This window comes from Filicampus tigris, chromosome 10 (assembly GCF_054856515.1).
Source record: "Filicampus tigris isolate MCC_2025a chromosome 10, RoL_Ftig_1.0, whole genome shotgun sequence".
In the NCBI taxonomy this organism is placed as follows: Eukaryota; Metazoa; Chordata; class Actinopteri; order Syngnathiformes; family Syngnathidae; genus Filicampus; species Filicampus tigris.
In genome coordinates this window covers 12,051,491-12,077,938 of record NC_141226.1, presented here as the reverse complement: position 1 = coordinate 12,077,938, position 26,448 = coordinate 12,051,491, and the positions used below count along the sequence as shown (strand labels likewise).

The following is a 26,448-nucleotide window of genomic DNA, read 5'->3' as shown; positions in this document are numbered from 1 at the left end:
AGCATCTAGCAGCTGAACCACCACTCGTGGTAGGGCTCTGTCCCTGTCCCCTGCTAATATTGGGCGTTCACTGTACCAGTTTTTGGGAGTAACTAACGAGTTCAAAAAATGAACTTAACAAGTAAACATTTACCCTGTGAGTGACTTCTGACAAAAGTCCAGTTGCTTCTGAAGATCTGGCAGGACCTCCCCCAACATTGGATCCCCGACACAGCATTCAACCACGTTCGGGACGTCCCGCGCTCGCTGCATGATGTTGATCCACGTTGAGTCAATTTGCTGAAAGCGCTCTGCTTCCTAGGAATGCAAAATACAGCTGAATTAATTATCTATTCCTACTTGTATTATAGTATTTTCATCATTCTATTTTAATGCATAATTGGTTCGATAATCATAATTGAAAATGAATAATACCACTTTTACAATGAGAATGATTGAATACTCTTTTATTTAAATCAGGTACTTTACATGTATTACCTAAATATTTTAAATCATTTATCGTCATTTTCAGATTAAGAGTGACAGGCAACTTTACCTGAGGCAGGTCTTTAGCGATGTCACCCCCAACAAACACGGCCTCTAAGTAAATCCAAAGATTTTGCACAATGACCCACTGCTCAATGACGTCTGTTGACGTCGACAGCTTGGAGACCCAGTCCTGGATATCTGCTTTGTAGAACGTGCAGTATCTGTATATAGGTATAAAATATCACTATATTATGCTTTTATTGCAATTTTGGTGCAAAACCACACTCCAAAAGAACAGTCTAACTGGCTCAGTTGTGTTTAAGAAACGCATTACTGTATAAATCAAGTGTCACTGGGCTTCATTCACCGACCGTGCGGTCGCACAAATTTGTGCGCCAAACGTACATTACGTACGTACGTACATGAACTGTATTTACATTTGGACTCTGATGCTATAATTTTGCAGGAGTCTTTCTGCATGAAAGATGGTTTAAAAAAAGTTGATGACATGACTATCTCCTCACCGGTTGCTGAGCAGCGATCCCAGCACCATAAGACTGTCCTCCAGAGAGGTGAGGATCTCTGTGGTGTCGCCGCCTCGCAGCATGAGCTCCCCCCTATCCTTGAAGTCCATCAGTGTCAGGTTTTGGTCATGCCACACCGCCTTAACACCCGACAACTTGGCCTCGATGTCTCTCTCTTTCACGGCGGATATGCAGATGTCCTGGACGATGCGAAGAGTAGAGCGAATTAAACTGCAACCTCGGCGGGGCAAGGGTGAGGCAATGAGAGAAGAGATCGTCGACTGCTAACCTCAATGTCGTCCTTGTACTTCAACAGCGGTGCCTCCATAATGTTGTCCAGCGTGCAGGTGGGAGACTCAACCTCGAATTTGTGGCCAGTCAGGTTGGCGATCTGATCCCAGTGCCTGCGGATCATCGACTTGTTGGTCATCATCTCGAGCAGAGGACACAGCTCGCTGAAGTCGTCGATGGTCTGCTTTAGGTCCATGAAAGCCTGCCACTCCTTCAGGGCCTTGGGAAGACGTCGGCACCTGGAAGTAGACATTACACTTGCTGCAGGTATGGTAGAGATTTTACATGGAGGTAGTAACACCTTGTACAGGTAGGTTTTATATTCAGTGATGAGCCGTAACAAATACTTTGTTAGTGTACTTGAGTAGATTTTTTAGGAATATGTGTTTTACTCAGAGGAGTGTTTGCAGATTTTGGGGGGTTTTCTTGAATGAAACCACCACACTGAGGAAGAACAACCTATCTGTATCATTTTAATGTCTGTCAGGCATCTTTCGGGCAAGATATTTTACTTTATTTTAGTTGTATTTTGCGCTTCTTAACTTCATTCATTCAAGCTCCATTAATTGGAAATATAAGTCATTTCTACTATGCTCATTGTGTGTTGTATGCGCTACATGCGCTAAAATGAGAAACACAAGTGGAACCTGTTCTGGAAGTCCATAAGCTCATTATTAATCTTCTCGATATCCACTTGTGTCCACAGGAGCTTGGAGTGACCACTGATGGTCTTCATCACAGTGTCGTACAGGCCATAGAGCTTCTGAAGCAGGTCCAGCTCTTTCCTAGGGGGGGAATGTACACGTTTTAACATAAGGAAATCCTTATCTTTTGAGGACTTTAAGTGCTGAGCCTTTGTACTTTTTATTTTGAAGGCACTCATAATCAGAGACAGGCAGGCCGAGGAGCTGTTCGCCCGAGTTGTAAGTGGTGAAATTTCGCCACAGCTCGGAAAACCTGGCCTTGAACGGGACAAATACACACACAATTAAAATAATTGCAAATAACTAAATTGGAATGATAGTACTATGAATTTAAATAACAACAAAAATAGTTGTAACACTAAGGACCCTGTTTTCGTTCCGAGCGCATGTCTAGCGCTGAATTAGTGGCGTTTTTTTTCTTTTGGTATTTTCAAAGATGGGCGCAGTTAAAAAGGGGTGCTTGTGCCATTGTGGGAGTGATCACATTTGTCTTGCTTCGCGACAAATGGATGCGGCCCCTCTCGCATTCTGGAAGCAGAAATCGCTGGAGTCCATGTCCAAGACCGAGGTGCTCAAAGTGCATTTATGGCCTAGGAACTGCAAGGAGACCTCCACAGGCAGATAGTGTAAAGTTGGCCAGGGCAATCACAGAACATCGCTGTGAAGTGCACATTTGGAGACTCCCTTCCACCCTGATGTTTCGCATCCATATGTGAACTGGATTTGCCCCGGAATGAAAATCAAGATGCCCCAGTTTTTACACCCAATGCATACGCAATGTCTTTGAAAATAGAGCCCTAAATGATTCTATTCAACAACTCTAGAATACAACAAAATGTCTGTTGTTGTATAAAAAAAAATACAATGAAATGTGTGTCGTCAAATGAAAAAAATAAAATTATAATATACAAATGAATACAAAGCAATGGCAATTCATCAAATAAATACTTAATAGAATTGTATTGAAACTCCCAATGGAAAATAATGTTTTTTTTTCTAGAGATAAATTGCAGAATTATACAAGAATATAGTTATATTTTTGCCAGAAGGATGTATTGTAATGTGAATATAAATGTTATCAAAATGTCATTAATGAAGCAATTGCTACTTGAAAAAAAGTCAAGCTTTTGTTTTACTATTACAGAAATAAAATATTTTGGGGGTTATTTTTTACTTAGGAAAAAGACAAAGCATCAATATTATGTCATCATAGTCCTCTTTTTTTCAACAAAAATAACAATAAATACGGTAATGATAATTAACTAGCATAAGTACCTGGAAGTTCTGGAGCCTGCGGCTGGCTTCTTTTGGCTCTATTCCTTCAACCATGGGGCCTTCCTGCAGTGCATTTAGCAATCAACATAAATATGCATGTACGTCATTGATCGCTAAACGGATGGATTGGCGAATGCAGCTTACAATATCGTAGTCATCCATGAAAGTGCAGACATCTTTTTCAAAGATGCCGACACGCTCCAGCAGGTCCTGCTTGAGGCTGGGCTGCATGCGGAAAAGCTGATCCTGAACGGACATCTGGGAGGGAAAATTGTTGTACAGTGGATACAGTGTATAGAGGGGTAAAACATAATTAAAGCAGCAACGAATTGGACCTCGCTTACTGGACCTCGATATTAAACTTATACTAAATATAATAAAATATTATAATAAAAAATTATATCCATCAAATATACCGGTAGAATAGTATTAATAAGTATTAAAGGGCCATTTTTCTTATATTTTCGGAGGTTGAAGTGAGCACAAATATATTTTCCCCAATTATATTCTAAGTTACCTATTAGGAGTCAACCTTCAGTTTTGTAAATGATTTATTCTTGATTATTCCCATAAATTCCCATGGAAAAGTTATAACTTTGAAAAGTCCTGCATTTTTGTAACCCTACTTACAGCCTTAGACAGAAGCCTGGTGAAGAAACGGCCCAGTCCGTACACCTCTCCCGGTTCCTTCTCAGTCATTTCAGCTTCATAAAGGATCAACACTTCATAGGCATCCTAAAAATAGGGGAAAACATGACTTGTCGTATCTAGTGTAAAAGAAAAATGCAAACAGATCGCTACAGTATTCGTACTTGAGTGGAAATCAGCGTTATGTCGGTGTCTATTTCAGAATCCCGCAGGTTGGCCAGCGTTTTCATGGAACATCGGACGTCATCCAGATTTGTAATGGGATGTGACAGCTGTGTGAAGCTCTTGTGAGTGTGCAGGCTGATGTCGATGATGTTCTTCCGGCACTCTATGCGCAGGTATTTGCACAGGAGCCTCTTCCAGGCCTTAGCCTCAATCCTGAGGGACTCCTTTAAATTATCTGATCAAGAAAAATACAGCTTGCATCGATGTCAATTCATTTACCCTACACGAATAACGACAGTTACTTTAGTAAGTTTAATTCATTCCTGACCACACTTGTAACTCAAAATCACTCATCTTTCACCAGTGAAATTAATGAAAATGCCACTAATCCATGATTCCGTGATTTTAAAAATATATTAAAAATATTAATAATAATAATGCACTCAATGAATTTATTTCTACAATGATTCAGAGGGTTTGATGAAATCAAATGACATCCACCACACACGTTCGCAGAGACCAGAATCTGTCTGCCTGCACCTCAATCAAATCCACCAAAATCATCTTACACCACCTGCGCCAGAATTTAGACCTGCTTTCAGCTGGTCTAAAGTTTAGTCTACTTTCAGGTACCAGATTGTCATGTGCCAATCTGATTCTAAAATTAGGTTGGTCGTTACCTAAGCTCCGAAGAACTGTGATGTCATTTTCATTTAATAGCAAGTGGCAAAATAGTCGCCCTCCTGAGATGGATAAAAAAATGAGTGGATCTTGCGGCTTAATCCCCTTAATTAGGGTTGACAGCCACAGTTATGGTTTCCAATTGACAAGAGTTCAGGGTTTCATGTTAGGGTATCAAGCCTGCATTAGAGTATCAAACTAAGGTTAGGTTCTCAAGATACAATCAGCGTTTCGAGCCGGGGTCGGCCTCAAATTTGAAAGCCTAACTATGAAATTGTTATTAAAATTCTACTTTGAGATACAGTACTAGCATTATCTTGAGAGTTTAACCGAGTTCTCAAACCAATGTTAGGGTTTAAACCAAAGTTAGGATTTCACGTTAAGGTTTAAGACAGGGTTATCTTTTAAGAGTTTGAATTGCAGTCCAATCCACTCAGTTTAGCTGTTAAAACCACATCAGAATACGTGTTATCTTACTTGTTGACAGTTCAATCATCCCAACAACGATGACGTTCTGGATTTCCTCAATTTGGCTCTCAAACAAGTCGTAATGCTGCAATTTACTTTTGATCTCAATCAAGGTTGGTTTGCTGTCAATGAATTCCTTTAAAAGCAAGCACAAGTGTCATTCAAACTCACCACGAGAAGACACTGAGGGTTAGGGTTATGACACATATTATCATATATGACACATATTACGTTATGTACGTATCAGGAAGGGCACACCTGCCGCCTTTGTCGACAGGGGTGGGGTAGGGGTATGGGGGGGGTTACAGATATTTAACCAATAGAAAATGTAGGGTTAAGATGGGGGGGGATCACATGGGACCCTAACATTTGTGATGCCCACAGATCGTCCTTTTTCCCCACCGGACTCATGCTCTTGCTGATGTACGTTCCAATACCTTGATGACGCGCTCCTTGTCCTCGCCCCACAGCTCCTTGAATTTCTTAAAGCGATCCAGAACGGTGGCAGCATTGTCCCTCTGTAATTTCAGGGCCGACTTCAAGGCGAAAATGACTGCTTTGATATCCTCGTGCTTATTGACGCGACTGTAGAAGTCCAATTTCTCTCGACCTGTGAGGGAGATGAGCATCACTCCAACTGAATGCAGTATTGTTTCAGTCCATGGTGACTCACCTTCAGTCGGTGTGAGCTCATGTCTGTACTCAACCTCCCAGCATTGAATGCCCTTGCTGACTTCCAAGATAAATTCAATAATTTCACGTATGGCGTGATGAATCTGATCTACAGTGGGGACCATCACCTGTGGACAATCACAAATCACACAATATTTGCTGTCATTATCAAAAACATGTTGTGGTAGGGTTTTAAGGTAGGGTTAGGATTCCAAACAGGATTTCAAATGAGGTTTTCAAGCGAGGTTTAGCATTTCTAATTAGGGTTTTAAGGTAGGGTTGGGGTTGAAAACTGGGATTTTAAACAAAGGGTTAGGGATCCAAATCAGTGTTTCAAGGCAGGGTTGTTGTTTCAAATTAGGATTTCAAACAAGCGTTACAAGAGTCAAGTTAATGTTTCAAATTAGGTCTTGAAATTAACCGTTAAGCCTGGGTTTCAAGCCAACTTTTCACAATCAGATGTCAATGAAATCCCGTTGCATCGATCACAGCTATATCACCTAGACATCATTCAAAATCATGATGATAAGCTGTCGACCATGTGCAACAAGTAGCCCTCAAGGACCAGGTGAGTAGCCTGCAGGCCTGTCCTAAAAATAGCTCACCAGTGACACGCAACAATTGTTTTTTGAGTGTGTGTTACTGTTTCTATTTGCTCCACCTATCAGTAAGATAGTATAGGTCAGAGGTCAGCATTGAAGCGCATGGCCAAATCATAGTGTTGCTAGAGAAAAAGCAAGCGGGCAAAACGACAACATGGAGATGATTTACTTCCAAACAATTTGAGCAAATTTGCTACTTAGGAAGTGTTTATCTAACTGGTAGCCCTTTGCATTAATCAATACCCAAGAAGTAGCTCTCAGTTTTAAAACGGTTGGTGACCCCTGCCCTAGATATTTAAATATCAGTTGAGAATTGCTACAGGTGGATTGCTTACGTTTCCTGTGGGTTACTCACCACATTCGGTGCATTCAGATGCACTTCAGATTTCATCATGGGGACCCAGCCGGAGTCAGCTCTCTTCTGGAAAGAGCTGCAAGACCCAATGTTAACTTCAACATCAGCAATCCATGTTGTGTGTTTAACAGTAACAGAGACAGAAGAAGACTTACTCATAGCCACAGACTCGCCTCTCCAAGGTTTTCAGGGACAACTTGGTCATTTCCACCAGTGCATCCAAAATCCTCGTGCCGAAGGAGTCATACTGCTTTGTGAATTCCTGAATTTTTTTGTTTCAAGCTTTAATAGCACTATATATATATATATATATATATATATATATATATATATATATATATATATATATATATCACTTAGCACTTAGCATAATGACATTTTGTGAGCATTTCATGTGGTGAAAAGTCATACTTGGTAGCATCCCCCACCGATGTATTGAAAATTGTTTCACTTAGCATCATGACATTTAGAAGTAGAACCACTGAAAGAGTCCCAAAAACTAATGACAGGATGGACATAGTAAGTTTGCCATTTTGGTTTGAAACAGGCATTATAGGGTCCATTTGGAGATCTTCAAGGATCCTTCAAAGAGATTTTGTCCAATAATGCCCCTGTTGACTTAAAAAGTGTACTATTGTCATGTTACTTGTTAGCACACAAACCTTTTCAAAGCGTGTCGCTTTATACTTCTCTTGGCTCTCTGATGTCGCGTCAGAGGTTCTCTGGGTCTCCTTCGGTGCTACGATGTAAAACAAAAACGTTATCTTTACTGTACAATCATTTGGGGAGAAAAAACAAATGTGCGAGTACCAGAGCTGAGTCCATCTGTGGCCTTTTTAGTTTGCTTGGACTTGTAAATGGAATTGAACACTTTGCCCAACTCGTTCACTGCTCCCTTTACGTGATAGCACATGTGTTCTAGTCTTGAGACGCCCTTAAGGCAAAGACTCTTTAAAAAAAAAAAAAGTTTAACTCTTTCACAAAAAAACTTAATGCAGCTATATTCATTAAGGAATGGTTTGTGATGGTGGCCTTTTACCTCAGTGAGGTGAACCAGGGGCTCGATTGCAGAGGCGTGATCTTCAGGAAGCTCAATGAGAACAGTCTCTGAGATTTCTTTAAGGTAATCTTCAATGTGAAACTTACAGATGTCTTGCACCTGGAAAAAGTGGAAACATCATTTGATCTCACAAACCTAAAAACAATAACCCTGACTCGAAACCCTACTTTCAAACCCTGAGCCACAGACTCGCCTCTCCAAGACAAGACAAATGTATTCACAGCTACCAAATATCTGAATAAAATTCTGCAGCATTTGAGAGAGGTGCAGTCAATGAGTGGGCAACTCTGAGTCGGTCACACCCCGCCAACTGCTTTTAAAGCCTGTAGAAGCCAAATGTAAGCCACTGTTCTTCACCAAATTTGGTTAGTGTTTCTAAAACATCACCCTACATACATACAATAGTCATAAATTATTTTGTGCCTTTTTTGACCAAACACCAGAGACGGACGGACAGGCCGCAAATTGGCTTACGGTAAGTAACATAGGATCTGCTCCACTGGTCTCAGTGCTGTTTTAAGATGACTCCTCTGATAAGGAGGGGATGGGGCTCTGCAGTTGTTTGAGACCGACATAAGTTACGTCAGTCTGCCAATCACGGACTAACGTTTTTGCTGGTGGACTGACCACTGACGGTAGCTTTGAAACACTGATAGAATAAGCGGAGACGTAAGTGATTATCGGCTGTCCCCCGGACCGCCTTGAAGCGACTTTAAATTATTGCTTTTAAATTGTCCGTTTTAAAACATTGGCACTGAAAACAAATAGAACCATGTTTTACATTTTAAAATGTAACATAACACAACATTTTAATAACATAGGCAGTAAATTAAAAAAACACAATGATTATGTTTTCATTCATTTTAAACATTTTTATTCAACAATACCACAAATGTAGAACATAATACAGAAAATAGTGTAGTGAACTATTATAAATGGTCCCCCATGCCTTAAAATGTGAACATAATAATTTTTAAGTTATGAACATCAGCGGTTAACATCCTTGCTACTTGCAAATGTGCATGATCAAAAGACAACACAATTGATTGCTGCTTTGGTCTGGTGGCTGAACGGCTATTTAGTAGCGGCTAAACTGCTAATGTGCATGCGGGCAGGCTGTGCAAACTCGACTCGCATTTTCATGCTTTCCACTTCATCACTTGGGCGCTACTTATTCAAATGATTCAACAAGTTTGTTGTGTTGCTTTGTTTTTGACATACTGTACCTTGCACAACGGCTACATTTAGCCTACTCCACATCGCTCGGAAAATACTGTCACACAAGCAATGGTAAGGAACCCTCGTGTCAAAATAATCGTCGGAAGATGACGCCAAGTCATGGCTGCCCATCAGCTGCGCGTTTCGCTGCATGTTCCGCCATTGCTACCATTACTTTCTGTTTACAGCTTCTTCTTTCATTTATTGGTGGATTCTGTTTACAATTTGTAAACCAAAGTAACAAGGAACAGCTGGACTCAGATTAGCTGCAGTCACGCACATTTCCACCACATCTGATTGAGTAAATATGATGAAATTTGAAACCCTAACCCTACTTTGAAAGTCTAACCCAGGCTTGAAACCTTGATTTGAAACCATAACGTCAAACACCAATCTTGTCTTGAAACTCTAATTTGAAAACCTAAACCTTGTTTTAAACTCTATCCAGTCTTAAAAAACCCTAGTTTGAATCCCTGACACTATTGAAACGCTAAATTGAAACCCTAACACTGGCTTGAAACCCTCACTCAGAAATCATAATTTAAACTTGAGGTACATTCGGTACATACCTTATTCAAGATGAACTTGAGTTCAGACAAGCCATTGTCAATACTTGTAAAGTACTTGTCCAGAAGCAGTGATGACCACATGACCATCACTGACCCGTAGCGAAGCAGGGACTCCATCTTGTAATTGGACACAAACATACATTATCACTCATCAGTAACTCTCCAAAGACAGCAAAATTGTATTTCTATTTGGTCTCTTCTGACTGCCAGAAGGCAGTGCCTAACAGCACGGAATGTCCCTTCGCACACACACAGTTTGAGAACACATGCCAACAAAATCATCAGTGGCCCTGGGTAACCCAGGGCAGGTAGTGGAGCCCTTGTCACCAGATAGTCAGCCCCTCTTCCTTCTCGCGTGTAGTTTCACTGGGTTCCGCTCTTTCCTGCTCGTCAAAGGAATAGAGCCTCGTGACCGTGTTTCGGTTTCTCTGTGGGACCCCGTTGCAGGATTACTGCCGCTGAGCTGTTCTTTGTTTGCGGCTCTGTGTGGTCATTTGGTCTGTCCTCTTCAGGCGTGAGGCTGTTTGCTTTGTTTGTTTGTCTTACTTTGATGGTTACCGACCGTGTGTGCCGCGATGTAACTGTTGATGCTGGGGTGGTTGTCCTCGCGCTCACGCCTGGACTTGTCACCTCGTGGCTGCTTGATGTGCCAGGCGTCCGTGCCCGTTCTTGTGGGTTGTGGCCGCGGATGACCATGATGACCGCTCCCAGAGGTGTCGCAAGTCTGCCCGCATTTGCTCGTTGCCTGTCTGGCAATCTGTGTATGGTCTAAATGGCTACGTCTGTTGAGGTGGGGAGCCCCTGTCCCCCTGCTTCGGTTAGTGCGTCTGGTCCCTCCAAGAGGATCGTGTTTATGGAGCAATAGCCTTTCTTGGCGATGGAACATATGCATGTTGACTTGGCAGAGGTTAAAGTCCCTTTTTCTGAACCGTCTCCCTCCAGCTTTTACTGAGGTGGTGGGTCTGTCAACCCCGCCCATGCCAGTGCTTGCCCGGGACGATGACGACATTTCTCCGGCGGCCTCTGTGGTTTCAGAGCCACATGATTAAGGACGGAGGGACGAGGCCGGAAGGGTACCCAGGTCGCGGACGGTGGAAGGAGGACAGACCGGCAAAAAAGGGTCAAGTGCCCAGCTCTGGTCGTTGGTCTGCATTCTCAAACTGCGCTTCCGCGAAGGGACATTTTGTGCTGTTAGGCACCGCCTCTGGCAGTCATTCGGGACTCATTGAACCGTAGTTACATTCGTAACTGTCCTTTTTTATTTTCGGTCAATTCTGAGTCGATTGAGTTGCATTAAAAAAAAGAGCTTACTTGGGTTGTCTTTGTTGTCATTAGGTTGATAAAGTCAGCTGGTATGCTGTCACAAGTTTGCTTGTAGTTCATTAAAATGGTCTACATGAGGAAACACAAGGACAGTTAGGTTGTTTTCAATGAACAGCGAGGAGCAAATGATGGAAAATAGACTTACGTGAAGACGGTGGTGATAGGTCTTCAGCTGGCCCTGTACCTTGAGGAAATGCAGTGCCTGCTTGGGAACATCCAGGCCCATCTTCACCAAACAGCTGGCTTCCTGAATGGCCTCACTTATTTTAGGATCAAAGTTGACCAAGTACTTTCCCGTGACAGTGCAGCGAATCAACAGTGTCGTATTCAAGGCTGACGAAATACAAAACATATATGAAATGCAAAATTTTACCCAATGTACTGTGTGCCACCACATATTTATTAATTGAGTCTGTTTACCCCTAGCCCCTTTCACACAGAATTTCCAGCAAATCGGCACACCGGAGATTTATAATGCCAATGCCTTTCAGGAGGAAATCATGAATTTCACAGATTTCATGTGTGCACACTGGCCGACTAGACAACAAGTCGCTTAGTCGACTTTAGCACTTCGCAGTGACGGTTATAGGTTGAGGTTGACTAATTGCCACTCGTGTTCTAGACACAGACACCTCGCTGAAATCAACAGGTAATAGGTTCGCACAGCAAACGAGCAGTGGGGCCTCAAGTGTGTGTGTGATATTTGATAAAAAATGAGACCGTGTCACGGTCACTTGCCAAATATGAAAGTCTATCCTCAAGTATAACAAACGCAGAAGTGCTGCGCACGCCAATTAGAAAGGGCACCCGCTAACGCTACCCAACGAGCAGCCGTAAAACCTCACGTCAGCTGTGAGCAAATTCACCAAACACCCTGTTACAGTAAAAAGACAGACAATATATCGTAGCGTCTGCTTCCACAATGAAACAGAAAGAAACCATCAGTAACTGTTATAAAATGAATGCTTGATGCCATCAAACAAAACATCCAACTGGTGTTTCTCTCTCTGTCAGACTGTAGGCGGGAGTGTGCCAGTACGAGGAGAGCGATGGGATTGCATTCTTGTCTGCTTGGAGCCCTTCAAGGTCAGACAGTTTTATCTCATAAACGCTTGCAACAATCCATGTAACACAACTGAAGGTTTGCTACAATAAATGATTGAAAATCAATTCCCACTTTATTTCTTTTAAACTACTTTAACGCCCTTGTTTGTGTTTAAAGGACAAAACAGTTGCTGATGCTCTTCAGTTCTTTATTCCCTCAAGTGGCACCAGAATGCGCATTCATTCAGGAGCTGCTATAGCCCACAGCTCACACTCAGTCACCCAACAAACTAACTGCCTGTTTAAGCCAACCTTCAAGCTTATATTGCACTCCTACCCTTTCATCTGCGATGTTCATTTGATCTGTTGCTTCTGTTCTTTTGCCCTTCCATCTCAAAGACATCACATACACACATCACATAACAAAGCAGATAAAGAGCAACTTTTAACTTAATCCAACTATATACAACTACTTACAAGCATGCTAGGAAGTGTGGCTTCACCATCGCAATAATACTTAAGGAAGGTTATCAGTTGTAAAATCTGTGCCAAATAGTGTATATCATCACTGTGGCGACCTATCCATCCATCCTCTGTACCTCATTCGGGCCACGGGTGTGCTTGGAGTCCTTTCAGACTGATTTTGCTTGGCAACAAGTGGTGGGTTTGAGCAGCAAACTTTCTGCCATTTGTTGATGCTAACAGACTGATTTGACCATGTGTAGAAAGGGGCTTCTATCTCCCATTCGGTTCCCTTAACACAAATGCCAGAGAACAAACCAAAATCCAGCTTAGATACGTCCGTCGTCCAAGCTTTGTGGTGGTCCGACTCGAAGCGTTGCAATGCTGCTGTAGTCTGATTGTACAATTTGACCACAGCGCGCCCTTCAGTGGTGGTCAGGATGTCGGAGTTCTCCTGTTTAGAGAGAAAATTAAATGACCTTGTCCTCGTACAGGCAGGATTTTGGAATGTATAGCTCTTGTATTGGAGCTCATTCTATCTTACACGTATGTACGATATGGGCTCGTGTATTTTCTTGTAGAGGTGCCTGGCCCAGCGAAGCCTGCCAGAGACAGGCGGCATGTTTCGACCCAACGGCGGGTCCTCGTTTTGCTTCTCAAAGAGCTGCGACAAAATGAATGAATATATGATAGGAGAATGACATCGCCAGAGCAATAAGTACATTACCTTTGACACAGCCTCAACTTCCGAGACATAGAGCTGGAGAATAGAACCCAGAGCAATGGGTATTTCCGCCTTTAGACAGGGAATATTTAGTTTCTGAAAACTGCAACAACAAAAACAAAAAATGTTTAAAAAAATTGTGCTTTAAAAATATGATAATCAAAAAAACATTGTGTATTGTCTGGTTTGGACTCACCGCTGTATTACACCGAGAGCTTGCTGGGATGAGTCGAACCTGGCAAAGCTTGAGTTCATGAATCCCTTTAGCTGCTCCTGCAAACGAAAGGAATGAAAGAAACAATTTGCCACACAGAACATAATGAACTTCAAACTGACACCGCCTTGAAACTTTGATTTGAACAGGTAATGTTTTTCAGGTAATGTTTTACCGTTCTAAACTGTCATACAAGTGTAAAAAGAACCGTGATGTAAAATCAATAAAATCTACCGTATCTTTGCGCTTTCTGTACTCATGTTAATATTTCGCTTCATGTTAGCATTATAGCAATTCTGATTTGAAATAGTACACAATCACAGACAAGATGTTAATTAATCAATCTACTTTAGTGCTTCCTCTTTTCAGTCTATGATCTACAAAAGCCACTGTAGATCATAGATTGTTTTGTACAAAACAGCCCAAATATTAGGCTTGTTTTGCAAAAAAACTACCCATTTTGGGGGTTGTTTTCAGCAAAAACAACCCAGAAAGTAAGTAAGGATGGAGGGACGAGGACGGAAGGGTACCCAGGTCACGGACGGAGGACGGACCGGCAAAAAAGGGTCAAGTGTCTATCTCTGTGTAATAGCATTAACGAGTACTGCTACTCATTATCGGTGAGTACTCAAATGTAAATACTTTTATTCATTGCCGGTCTGAAAAAAAAAGTGGTATCGTCTCATCACTAGTTAGCACGTTAGCATTTTTGCAATCCTCATTTGGAATAGCATCCTACTACAAGGCCCCTACTACATGGGAAAATGTAATATCATAACCGAGCTGCCTTTCTGTTCTCAGGTTGCTGGCAAACAAATGTAAAAAGAAGTTAACTATGAGGCAAAAGCACTAAAATATGTACACAGTTCTCTGTGGACTCGTCTCGAGGCTACGTACCTCCAGATTACTTATATGAGACATGAAGGTCTCGTAATCTGCTTCGAATGCCACCGTCCTCGAGGCAAACACGTCCGCCTGCTTGTTCTTCAGTTCGGTGGAGACTTTGCGGAACTGACCGGCCAGAGTCTCCATGCCCTCGATGTTGGATTTTGCCAGGCACTCGAATGTCTTGAACACTGACATTATTTTGGTGATCTATAAAAGGAATATGTGAGATTACCAAATGTTAGAATGTTAGTGTTTCAGCAATTATCTCTCATTTAAAAATTTTCTAAAGTTAATTTTAAAACCTATCAGACCTCAGGGGAAAATTACAATTGTTTCCAAAATATTGGGGTGGCCCAGCCCTCTATCCCATTAGAATAGGGCCACCCCTGCACTAAAAAACAGCCAAATCCCATCTTTATTTTGAGAACTAAAACCAGAACAATCTAGATTTTATTGTATTAGTTTCTAGGACTTTTTCCAACTGAATAAATGCATTTGACTTGAAGATTGGATTTTTATCTTTTGTATTATTACTTAGGGGCTAAAGATATATATTAGAAGCTAAAGAACACATTGCAACCAAGAGTACCAATATATATGAAGAGCAGTGTATGTGGATGAATGGCAGCATATCAAAGATAAAACGTACATGTTCGAGGCGCTTGCAGAAGACCTCAAACTTCCTCAACACGTGCATCTCTGAGAACCCAAAGGGCCTGTGTCCTGGCATTTCCTTTGCTTTTTCCTGTGTTTTCTCCAAGCAAGATTCATACTCCCCATACAAACCAAGACACTCCTATCAAAAGATCAATTTAGAAAAAACAAGCCAAATGCTTACTGCATATCTTACTCAATATAATTGGCATGGTTGTCTCCCTTACCTGTATTTTCATCACAACATTTTTACAATCTTGGTCCCAGATTGCTGCGCCATTGTTGGAAATGTACCGCCGGCATGCTATGATCATCTGATTTGTAACCTGATTGCATATCATATCAGATTAATACTTGCAATTGCACTCCTTGTATACAGCATACGTTATGTGCGTGTAGCCCAACTGGATTCACGTACTTTGATGAAGATGGACGATATCTTTTGACTGGTATGGTAATACCGTGACACCGTGTGGATCATCTGAACCGCGTTAATGATGTTCTGCACGCTTTTCACAATGGTGGCCTGACAAGTACAATGAAATCATCTTCCACTGATCTTTGCAAAAGCTACCTACTGATGAAAATAAATGAGAGTTCATACCGGGTCACTGATATACAGAGGCTGGCATACTTTCTCCAGTGCGTCCAGGAACTTGACATTGTCCTTGGCCTCGTTGTAGTTGTCCGTCACCCTAGATTCCAGCATGGGCCACAACTAACCAAGACAACATGATGCGAATGCACTCAGAAAAAAATGATGCCATTAAGTTGTCACAGCCCCACATTTTCCTCCTTCTGGTGTGCAGGGTGCAGTATAATACAAACATATGAACAAACACCATTGAAAAATAGTTTTACTGACTCAGTAAGATGCGGTAAAATTTGTCATTTCTCGCAGAGGATAACCTACATAAGCCTGGAAGGACTGCTATATTGTCTGTCCACACATGTTGTGTTCAAATATCAGTTGCTATACGGTTTAAACAAAGTGCTGTACAATACAATACTGTATGTCATTCTCTTGTTTTCCATTTAGAGTGTTTGACAGAAAAATTCAACTTCACGCTTGTGTTTCTTAAGTTCACTATCTGCCAATCTGCTGCTTGTTTTGAAGTGATTTGAGTGACGTTATGCACGCTGTGATTCCGAGATGAATTTCAGAATCTCAGCCAAAGACATCTATGATCCTTGTGCCCTTAAATTGGTCATTGAAGACCTCAATCTTAAAAAGGGAATAAAACTGCACCACATGTGCTTGGTTATTTTAAATAAAAAATAATATTTTATTTATTTATTCATTATTGTATTTTTAATTTCATTCTTGTCATTTTTTGTTTTATGTATAGCACTTTGTTACAGCTGTTGTTGTTAAAGTGCTCCAGAAAGTTGAGCTGAGAGTTCACTGCCACCATCTAGCACTCGTATCTAATCTTTTTGCTCACAAGTAGAGGCAAAAAACTTGGCAGAGCGATGGCATGTACTGTACGTTCATTAACTTGTAAATTGGGTCACTCATAAGTATCTTTGTTACTTTGATATTCCTATCAAATATGAATTCATAAAACTATGTGTAGGCATTCTTCAAGGTTCCCACGACGTTATGATAAAAATCCACACAAAAATAAAATAAAATGAAACACTGCTATCAAATATGGATATTTCTAACAGATCATCCAAGGATGACCTAAAACATTATTCGGATTCGAAGGTGCAACATTTCTGACCTTACGCTGTAGAATGATCACTGTGGTTACTAAGAGAGCGTCCATACCTTCAGTGCTTTGGAACGGTTAAGTTTGAGCACATTTATGACTGCCTCGCACTGTGTGCCGTTGATGTGGCTGAGGATGGAATGGAACTTCAAGAGTGCCTGCCGCCAGTAATCTAGCTCGCTCAGCGGCCCGTCCGACACAAGACCTTGCTTCAGTGCTTGAGTCTCCAGCAGGACCTACTCATCGCAAACAAATTGGACCGTGTTTGCTACACTGAGACCCTCTCTACACCTTGTGTTAGCAGTCTTTTCGACCCTACCTGGTCAATTTGCTTATACCACTGTATCAGGATGTCCTCAAGCTGTTTAACCACGTCAGTGTTTTCTGCTGCCAAGGTCATATCTTGAAACGTTGCCAGTTTACTGAAGTCAATGTTCTTGGCTTCTGCTAGTTTAACATTCTGATAGCTCATCTGTATCACTGGCGTGGAAACAAGACAAAAACTGCAGCAAATAAACCATTTAGGACTATTTTAATCATACCACTGAATGGGAACCTTACCATCTAAGCCCAACACACTGTGCTTGAAGATGTGCTCAAAGTTTGGCTTAATCCTGGCTCCCTGCTTGAACTTGTCAATTTTTAGCAGTCCTTGGAAAGTGGGCAGCAAGTTGTTGAAGCTGTTCTTGATGGCTTTATGGAAGCCCTCCCGGGCATCAAACATGGAAAAAAATGTCTCCTGAAAAGTGGAAATAATGCGAAGGATTGATTTGCTGATAGCCAGAACAGGCAGCAGCATTGTATGTAGCTGTCAATATACTGATGATAATAATGCAATGATGTTCATCTTGTCTTCTTATTAATTAATTAGGTTTGAGGTTTCTTTTTTGGAGAAACTGGATGAACATTCAGCACCCGCAAAAAAGCATCAAACAGAATGCAAACAACAGGACATTACACCAGAACCCCAAAACAAAAGCTGGACAATAAAACAAGAAGTCAGCCATAACAGACCACTGCAGAAGAAATAATCATACGAAGGACTGGGAGAAGGGCAGTCATAACATCAGACACCAATAAATTCAAAAGATGGCTCAAGGAGGCAATTGAAATAAGGAGACGTGGAGATGGAACCATGAACAGAGATGAGGGGGCCAAGATGCTTCCACACACCTGGGACACCATCCTCCAATGGCGGCGGGGGGTTGAAGCGCAGCCTTGATCAAACAGCTGACCGGGTCGGGGAAACCTTCAAAATAAGGCTCCCCGACCCGGTCAGCTGTTTTGCTGATGACTATTTTTTGCTGCTGTTCACATTCACATCCACATGTTGTAAACAGATATTTTTATATTTCTGATTCTGTCCTACCTGATGTACGTTGTCTGGAGTCACAGCGACATTCACTCGGACCCGAATGAAGGCACAATATATGCCTGTAAGGCGCTTCTTTGATAAATTTGCGTGGACGAGTCGCAATGCTTTCCGGGGCCCAGGAATTGCTCGGCCACACTCTGAGGTTAAATTCCAAATTAGTTCTAATGAGATAAATGCAAATGAAAGAATGATCATCTTTCAAGGATGGTACCTACCTATCCCAGGATGTTTTGCCTCTTGATACACAAAGGCAAGGGTAGCGCTTCCATTCATGGCGAAAAAATCTTCAAAAGGAGCCAGCTACATGCAAAGACAGCAAAAACACATCAACCCATCCACACAAAGATAAAAAATGAAATGAACATATTAAAGTGATTAGAAGGCTAATTTTGCTGTGTGTTGCAGTACAGTAGTTTTCTGTTTTAACAACTGATCAGAAAACAACGTCACACGGTTTGATGTCACACACTTTTTTGGTACTACATTTTTTTGGTACTATTTTAGTGACTTTTTTTCGCAATACTATAGCAAGACAAATCAAGTTAAAAAATAGAGAGAGGGAGAGAGTTCATTACTGCTACAAGAGCACCATAATTGTGCACTCATCCACTTGAATACATACTAAAATATGGAAGATTTCTGTTATCTATTATCACATTGTGGTTATCTACAAGCAATTGTAGAGTGCTAGTGCTTGTCTGTGTCCTTTTGTGGTAAACAAAGGCAAATTTTACCACATGTTATGTTTGGTAAAACTTGCTCCTGTTTCCTCTTCTCCAAGAGAGTGGTTTGTTGTGGCCTTTTAATTGGGTAAGATCAGTAGGATGTTTTATTGCATGAAAAAAAGACAAACCTAGAGAAAGCACCAGAATTGTTGGGTAATCCACTTGCAAACATATTGAGATGTATTCTAAAACTCTGTATTTCCAAGTTTCACATACAACAATAATTGGATTTCCAAATGACCAATAATAAAATACAGTAAAATAGCGGGCTTCAGTCTTCACCAAAACGAGCAAGGCAAGCAAGGATGATGGGTTTTCGTCCATCCCTCTAATCGTCCCTAACCAGGTCAAGTATTGTGTTGGGTTCTTATAAAAAGCAAGACCACTGTTCTCTTCTGCAATACCACAGAGCCGCCATTATGAAATGCACGCACAGCACTTTTCATGTGCATTCCCTTCAGTAACATTGCACAGGCATAGTCTGCATTCTAGTGGTTCAACACAAATAATACCATGGATTATGCCGCAGGACATTTCACTGACTTCCAGAAACACACCCTGTCTGTTTTGTGTGTGGAATCCAGAATAAGGTATATGTTGTGTGTAGGAAAAAGATGGATATCATTTTTTGTGGATATCTCCAGTCTAGTGACCAACGTGGATGTGTTGGCAGCTAAAGGCTATCTTGGTTAAACAGTTGTAAACAATTCAATCCACTCACGATACTCCCAGCTGGTAGGTGGATGTGAATAGGAAATTAGCCAGTTAATGAGCTTTAAATATTGGTTTAGAATTATGAAACCTCTGCTGTTAGCATCTCTCCTAAGGCATGCATGGACGCTTTTATTTTTTTCTTTTGGGCGGCGAGGAATACGGATTGACAGAATGTAAGGATGCAAGCACTTTAAAAAGACGATGACGGATGGGGTCGGATTTTTATGAATAAGGACGAAGGGACGAGGATGGAAGTTGTCAAGGACGCAGGACAAAGGACTGACATTTGTAATTACAGCTGCTCTTCTACAGTGCTACTATTATCTGCTCTGCATTGACAATATCGTGCAATATCTTGCTTAGCCTCACCGAGAAGTCCAGAATGAATTGTTCCACTGCTGACGGTGTCAAGCCCAGCCTGAGGGCCAGCATGTTGATCACATAGCGGTGTGCAGGGCCCAAGTGATCCTTTCGCTCCTTCCTTGCATGCTTGTGATTTTCCTGAGGATAACAACCATCACGTTAAGTACATTTAAGTAACGGTAAACACTAAATAAACTGGTCATAGTTGCGCTGCTCGGTACCTGACTTATCTTTTCTGGGGACTCCATTATTTAGAGCTCAAACAGAATTATGATTTTGCAGGTAAGGTTCTCCAGTTTCTGCCTGGATAATTGAACAGGATTAACAATAATTAGCTACTCATCATTAGTATACACATGATTTTCAAATTAAGATCAAGACCCAACTGGTTCCTACCCAGGGCTGACACATTAGCACATCACTTACACTTGTACTAATACAGAGCAAGAACACAACTGACATGAATTTAATCAAAAGCCAATACAATTTCCAACTAATCTCAAAAAGACCAACCGTGACTAACAAAGTGTGACAGGACAGATATCAAATCAACACAATAAAACATCATAAATATTCTATTCTAATTAAACTATACAAGAACTCCCTTCACATCAATAAAAAACATTTAAAAAAAAAAACACACACAAAAAAAGCATTTTACTGACAATTAGAAAAAATAGCATTTATCAGATCAAATTAAGTTATAACCTGGAGCATGTTGCGTTAGCCTCACACTAACGTTCCGTATCATAGCCTTTCTAAACCCTAGAAAAGCCAATTGTTTTAATTAGCACATTAGTTCGAGTAATATATGCTTGTGTAAATCAATCCGGGGGAAAAAACGTGTTTCTTTTTCTAAATTCGGCCACGCTTCATCCCAGTACTTGCTTCACACGTCATGCTTGTTTTTTTTTTGTCTATATTTGGAATGTGCTAATTTTGACTTGTGCATTGTACGCGCGCGTACTTTGTTGTTGATGTTTCGGAAAGTGTGATTGTGTGGCGTGTTTAACGTCATAAATTACACTTACGTCATTTTACGTTTTCCCCCCATCGGTGCTATTACGGTAATCCCCATAACCGTGGCCTACCTGTACTAATGGTGCGTTCAAAGACACCGGGAAGTTGGATATATTAAACCCAAAGATAAATATATTACTGTCCACAGTTTTCGGCACCTGTTGTGGATGTAAAGTCATTTGAAACACTATATAAAACATATTTATCCGTATTTATTTTCTGTACTATATTTTACCTTTCACCACAACTATCCTGCGTGCTCTTCATGTAAATCAACGTTCATCACTACATCATCTGTACATAAAGTTGCGTGATTTTATTTTTGTAATAATGACTTTAATGAATGAATGAAATTACTTTAATGTACTTTTTCTTCAAGTGTTTTTGTTGTTGTTTCCTATAAACAGTCGAGTCTGGTAAACTTAGAGTCCGAGATTTCCTACTTTACTCTACCTTGAACGTAGCATTACGAAAATTGCTGTCGTTAATATACCGTCACAAAACTACGTTCATGTTTGTGTGATGTCGTTACACAGATTGTATAGTCGTATGCACTTTTGTAACAAGAAAGAGCACAATTTGACCCAGATCGTAATAAACCAACATGTTTGAGTCATGTTGAGATGAGAAATTGCGACCTCTATTAATGCACTGACGTACAGCGTGAGATCGTGTCATAAGGAAACACTGATCCTGGATCAGTCCTTTGAAGCAACCGCTGTTTCGTGGTCCACTGTGATTGGTGTAGCCGCCCCGTGTGCTCGTCCTATGGCGTGCGGACATCTGTTAGCTTGAGCAGCTTCTGGAAAGACACTCCACTCCAGCGTCAAGTCTCTCCGAAAAGACCCCGAGAAGGACATCAAGTCTGCGACGAGTAAAGATGGGCAAAATGCAACTTTTAGCTGCTTTTGCAGTGCTTCTAGTGACATATTGCGTACAAGCCAAGGTGTATTTTCGAGAAGAGTTCTCTGATGGCGGTAAGGTTGAAGCAAAACCGAAAGTTAATGCCCAGCTATTAAATCGAATGTCGAATTAGCTTATGGCGCTTATTTGACAGTGTTCTTCTAAACCTGCTAAACCTTATAAAGGTTTTGCTACCATGTTGGTTAAAGAGGCGTCGCCTCATAAATGGTTGTAAGAGATTTGATATTAATCTGTCAGATTACAATGTGTTGTGTTTGTTGTTCAGATGAATGGAGAAGTCGTTGGGTGGACTCCAAACACAAGTCTGACTACGGCAAGTGGAAACTGACGGCTGGCAACTTCTATGGGGACGCCGAAAAGGACATAGGTGAGCAATATGGTTTTGATGTTTTGACTGTGTATAAAATGATAGCGATAAAGGTGCTCTAGCGACTGTTGGCTTTGTGCCTTATCTTTCAGTTGAACAAGGAGAAAGCAAAACTACTTTTTCATAGGCTCCGAGAACATAAAAGTGTAATAAAACATACAAAACATGAAATTATTTCTCACTTAATCCATTGGGTATTGACTAAAGAGGGGAAAAAATCAATACAGTAATAACAATAAAAATGTAGGTGCACGTTAAGGTTATCGTGTACAATTAATTAATTCCATGACTTGATGAATGCTATGGCAACCAATGTTTGATGAACATCAAATTTTAGATGTTTCCCTCCTCCCAACACAACTCACTCAAATGATCAGGATCATTATTAGGCTCCTGTAGAGCTTGCTGATAAGATGATCATTTGAATCGGGTGTACTGGAAAAAGAAACATGCATAATAGTGGCCCTCGAGGACCAGAATTTGAGACCCCTGATCTAAAACAGAGGTAATCCGTCACCCTGTTGAGGATCAGCATAAAAAAAGATGGATTCATATAAAAGCCTCAAAGTTTAGCATTTTGTGTGTAACTATTGTGTTCTCCTCGTGTTTTTAGGTCTCCAGACAAGCCAGGATGCCCGATTTTACGCGTCCTCAGCCCGCTTTGAGCCGTTCAGCAACGAAGGCAAGAGTCTGGTCGTCCAGTTCACTGTCAAGCACGAGCAGAAGATAGACTGTGGTGGCGGCTACATCAAGGTCTTTCCGGCAGATATGGATCAGAGTGCCATGCACGGGGATTCCTCATACTACATTATGTTTGGTAAGTCACAGTCAGGCAAGCCCCAGCATTGAATGTAAGTGTCACACTTGAAATCTTTAGTGAATGTAATTATTTGCTTCACACAGGCCCAGACATTTGTGGCTACAGCACCAAAAAGGTCCATGTCATTTTCAGTTACAAGGGCCAGAATCACCTCATCAAGAAGGAAATTAAGTGCATGGTAATTCATAAATTTACATTTAGGTGCTGACTTGCTCCAAAACCCTAAAACATAGATTTCTCATCGAATCCCCTTGCCCATCTATGTTCCTCTCAGGACGACGAGCTCAGCCACCTCTACACACTGATCCTAAATCCCGACCAAACATATGAGGTGAAGATCGACAACAAGAAGGTGGAGTCCGGCAGTCTGGAGGAGGACTGGGACTTGCTGCCCCCAAAGAAGATCAAGGACCCCGAAGCCAAGAAGCCTGAGGACTGGGATGACCGCGCCAAAATCGACGACCCTGACGACACCAAGCCCGAGGTAAGAAAGAAAAAGGTTGCAAAACTGTCATGCATGTGTGAAAATAAATTACAGTGCAACTATAAAGTAAAACTACATTGGATGACGCATAATGGCTTCAATACCAAGAAATGCTTAAATTAACTTTGATGTTGGAAATGTGTTAACTCTTCAGGACTGGGACAAGCCTGAAAACATCCCTGATCCTGATGCCAAAAAGCCAGACGACTGGGATGAAGACATGGACGGAGAGTGGGAGCCTCCCATGATCCCCAACCCAGAATACAAGGTAGGTGATTAAAAACATCTTTTTTAACCAATGCAATGGCTGCCTTATTGGAAACTTGGACATTTTTTCACTCTTTAAAACAATTCCCATGTGTCTGAAATACCCAAAGGGTCCGAGTAGCCCTGGCTACAGTGCGCAGTTCAAGGCGTGAGTCATAGTGGGGTGGACCTTAACATTTGTCCCCACCCACACTGATTCTAACTTCCTTTATTCTTTTTTGTTAAACTATTTCCTAGGTGGTTTTAATGATGCACCGCTTTATGATGTCACAAGTACCTTTTAACACTTTATTGAACATGACAACTACAAACTCAAAGTCGGGGCGGAGCTATGAACTGTTAGACGAGCTATGAACTGTTGGACGCAAGTGGTCAAAACGGCCGTTTGACGTCCATTCTGCGTGAAAAGAGGGTTGCGGAGCCACGAAAGCTTGTAAGGCATGTTCAGGGGGAGTTGATGAAAATGGGGTCGGTGATGTTAGTTCTGATTATCTAGGCCATTTGGTTCAAAGGTTGTAGTTATAAAATGTCCTCAAATGAGTGGGATGCGTATTACCCCATGTCCCCAGCAGACGGCACACTCCCTGTGTGGATGAGGTTAGTATTTGGGTTTCAGTCAGTTGATAGTTTTTAATTTTCATTGTGAAATTACGTCTTTTAAAAATGTGACATCATAATACAGTGCATCTTTACAGGAAAAAGTTGAACACAAAACAAAAAAAGAAGACTCCAACATTTAGGGCCACGACTCGAACTGCGCTCTGCAGCCAGGGCTTACTCCCAAGGATCCACAATTATTTTGACTACCACTGTCAATTCTAATTACCCACAGATGCCATAAAATGGCAGCAAAGCGCATATTTATATTGGACAGCGCTTTGGTCTGTCTAAATGAGTCTCATCCCCTCACTTCAACATAATTTCTAGGTGCCAAGATGCTACAAGATGGCACCAAAGCAACTAATGTAATGTCAATACATTTGTACAATCAATGTATCAATCAATCAATCCTGCTGTTGTCAATTTTCCATATGTCCCCATTATGAGACTTAATGATGCTGTTTTGAGCAAAACTATACGTTTTATGTTGCAGGGAGACTGGAAACCCAAGCAGATGGACAATCCCGACTACAAAGGAACCTGGGTGCACCCTGAGATTGACAATCCCGAATACAGCCCTGACTCAACCATCTACAAGTTTGACAATATCGGTGTGATTGGTCTCGACCTCTGGCAGGTAAGAGAGACAAATGTGGATGTACTGCTAATGTCACATTGACGCCAAGCTGAAGCTCAATTTTTCGCTCAGGTCAAATCTGGCACCATCTTTGACAACTTCCTGATCACGGATGACGTGAAGGAAGCCGAGGACATCGGAAATGAGACGTGGGGTGTCACAAAGGTATTCGGCGTATTCTCGTGGAAAATGAAATTACAAGATGCTTATCCTAATTATCTCCCGCATTCATCCACAGGAACCTGAGAGTAAAATGAAACAGGAACAAGATGAGCTAAAACGCAAGGAAGAGGAGGAAAAAAACAAAGAGCAGGACAGCCACGCGGAGGAGGATGAAGATGAAGATGAAGATGAGGACGAGGACGATAATGAGGATGAGGATGACGAGGATGACGCAAAGCCCAAAGATGAGCTTTGATGAGGTCTGCTTTGCAGAAAGAGAAAACTGTACATTCCAGGAATATTGTGGCTGCTGTGCATCCTCGTCCTAAAAAATATCAAATTTGTCAACAATGGAGGATAAACTTCACATTGGGACCTATGTCACCATTGCGTCTCTATTTTAGTCGCTGGATGCAGAATTGCAATCATTTTTCTGAATTTCCATCTTCGATTAAGGAGGTATCTTATCTCCTGTCATTTCTTTATCGCATGTGGGTCGGAGTAAATGGTAAACATGTCACATTTGTAGCAAGTCATTCATATTTAAGTGGTAACGACTTTTGCTGTGGAAAACGATTGTGTCACATTCAAATCACCCAAAATAACCAAGGATGCTATTGTAATGTTTCACATTCGCCCACCCTACAGTGCGAATAGGAATTGCCCGAATATGATGCCTTCAAATGATGTGAAATCACTGTCTATGTTGTAATTCTAGTGTGATCAAAGCTGTCTGGTAAAGCAACCTCTCAATCCCTTGCCCGATGTGACTAAAATAAGGCATTGCTTATTTCTAGTGGTCTGAATAAATGATTATACCAAAGTTTTTATTAAATGTTTAACTGATTTTGTCTGTCTTATTTACGATTTATGCACTTTCATAGACAAGAACATTAGGTGCTGGTTTTGTCCTGTGCAGCCCTGGTGGTTAGGATTGGGTGCTTTGACAGCCAGTCACCACCGAACCATTCTCATCAAATATGCGAGATTTACATTCAAATTACCCCAAGGAATTGCCTATTTTTGTACCTCCCAAATTTCTGTGTTTAAAATAGCTCATGGACATGAAACTATAGAAAACAAAATATATTAAACCAATGTTCATTGATGACAAACTACCATCGTATCGCTTTAAAATGGGATGTTTTAAGTAGAAATGACAAACACCGCTGCATAGCCTGTAATAAGTGCAAGACATCTATTTACGAAATACATTTTACAAATAGGCCGCCTCCTGAACTTAAAAGACGTGCCTGCGGCCCCACG

General features: G+C 41.3%; 3 protein-coding genes across 3 annotated transcripts in view; 1 reads left to right on the top strand and 2 right to left on the bottom strand.

The window, feature by feature from the left end:
- LOC147140836 (dynein axonemal heavy chain 8-like) overlaps window positions 1-17,447 on the bottom strand; it is a 50,857-nt gene extending 33,410 nt beyond the window's left edge. Inside the window, exons 1-33 of the mRNA XM_086043445.1 lie at window positions 17,286-17,447; window positions 17,044-17,204; window positions 16,784-16,960; window positions 15,614-15,727; window positions 15,428-15,535; window positions 15,237-15,335; window positions 15,005-15,151; window positions 14,365-14,562; window positions 13,450-13,526; window positions 13,257-13,356; window positions 13,074-13,193; window positions 12,848-12,983; window positions 11,169-11,356; window positions 11,012-11,092; window positions 9,701-9,817; window positions 7,893-8,012; window positions 7,664-7,802; window positions 7,516-7,592; window positions 7,009-7,115; window positions 6,854-6,929; window positions 5,898-6,024; window positions 5,662-5,834; window positions 5,234-5,360; window positions 4,075-4,310; window positions 3,893-3,997; window positions 3,407-3,520; window positions 3,263-3,325; window positions 2,145-2,245; window positions 1,931-2,068; window positions 1,282-1,522; window positions 993-1,192; window positions 536-689; window positions 134-297 (exon numbers count right to left, since the gene is read on the bottom strand). Coding sequence (XP_085899571.1) covers window positions 134-297; window positions 536-689; window positions 993-1,192; window positions 1,282-1,522; window positions 1,931-2,068; window positions 2,145-2,245; window positions 3,263-3,325; window positions 3,407-3,520; window positions 3,893-3,997; window positions 4,075-4,310; window positions 5,234-5,360; window positions 5,662-5,834; window positions 5,898-6,024; window positions 6,854-6,929; window positions 7,009-7,115; window positions 7,516-7,592; window positions 7,664-7,802; window positions 7,893-8,012; window positions 9,701-9,817; window positions 11,012-11,092; window positions 11,169-11,356; window positions 12,848-12,983; window positions 13,074-13,193; window positions 13,257-13,356; window positions 13,450-13,526; window positions 14,365-14,562; window positions 15,005-15,151; window positions 15,237-15,335; window positions 15,428-15,535; window positions 15,614-15,727; window positions 16,784-16,960; window positions 17,044-17,196 — 4,277 coding nt within the window. The 5' untranslated portion in view covers window positions 17,197-17,204; window positions 17,286-17,447. The remainder of the gene's footprint in view (window positions 1-133; window positions 298-535; window positions 690-992; window positions 1,193-1,281; window positions 1,523-1,930; window positions 2,069-2,144; window positions 2,246-3,262; window positions 3,326-3,406; window positions 3,521-3,892; window positions 3,998-4,074; window positions 4,311-5,233; window positions 5,361-5,661; window positions 5,835-5,897; window positions 6,025-6,853; window positions 6,930-7,008; window positions 7,116-7,515; window positions 7,593-7,663; window positions 7,803-7,892; window positions 8,013-9,700; window positions 9,818-11,011; window positions 11,093-11,168; window positions 11,357-12,847; window positions 12,984-13,073; window positions 13,194-13,256; window positions 13,357-13,449; window positions 13,527-14,364; window positions 14,563-15,004; window positions 15,152-15,236; window positions 15,336-15,427; window positions 15,536-15,613; window positions 15,728-16,783; window positions 16,961-17,043; window positions 17,205-17,285) is intronic.
- Window positions 17,257-20,623, bottom strand: LOC147140835 (dynein axonemal heavy chain 8-like). Its single transcript, XM_086043174.1, has 6 exons — window positions 20,610-20,623; window positions 20,123-20,200; window positions 19,908-20,039; window positions 18,315-18,399; window positions 18,094-18,236; window positions 17,257-17,463 (listed from the first exon to the last, which is right to left on the bottom strand). Exons 2-6 carry the CDS (start codon window positions 20,147-20,149, stop codon window positions 17,257-17,259), a joined length of 594 nt encoding a protein of 197 aa, XP_085899300.1. The 5' UTR covers window positions 20,150-20,200; window positions 20,610-20,623.
- Window positions 20,624-21,607: 984 nt separating this feature from the next.
- Window positions 21,608-26,029, top strand: LOC147140834 (calreticulin-like). The gene is made up of 9 exons (XM_086043499.1): window positions 21,608-21,898; window positions 22,111-22,212; window positions 22,826-23,029; window positions 23,116-23,210; window positions 23,307-23,516; window positions 23,671-23,784; window positions 24,877-25,020; window positions 25,093-25,185; window positions 25,259-26,029. The coding sequence occupies exons 1-9, from the start codon at window positions 21,802-21,804 to the stop codon at window positions 25,436-25,438; spliced, it is 1,239 nt and encodes a 412-aa protein (XP_085899625.1). The 5' UTR covers window positions 21,608-21,801; the 3' UTR covers window positions 25,439-26,029.
- The last annotated feature ends 419 nt before the right edge of the window (window positions 26,030-26,448 follow it).

Coding starts and splice junctions, on each gene's coding strand:
- LOC147140835 (XM_086043174.1), bottom strand. CDS start 20,149: ATGGAGTCCCCAGAAAAGATAAGTCAG. Junction 20,040..20,122: donor CCCCAGAAAAGATAAGTCAG/GTACCGAGCAGC, acceptor TGTTATCCTCAG/GAAAATCACAAGCATGCAAG. Junction 17,464..18,093: donor CTCCAGACAACGTACATCAG/GTAGGACAGAAT, acceptor TCCACTTTTCAG/GAGACATTTTTTTCCATGTT.
- LOC147140834 (XM_086043499.1), top strand. CDS start 21,802: ATGGGCAAAATGCAACTTTTAGCTGCTTTTGCAGTGCTTCTAGTGACA. Junction 21,899..22,110: donor AGAAGAGTTCTCTGATGGCG/GTAAGGTTGAAG, acceptor TTTGTTGTTCAG/ATGAATGGAGAAGTCGTTGG. Junction 23,517..23,670: donor CTGACGACACCAAGCCCGAG/GTAAGAAAGAAA, acceptor TTAACTCTTCAG/GACTGGGACAAGCCTGAAAA.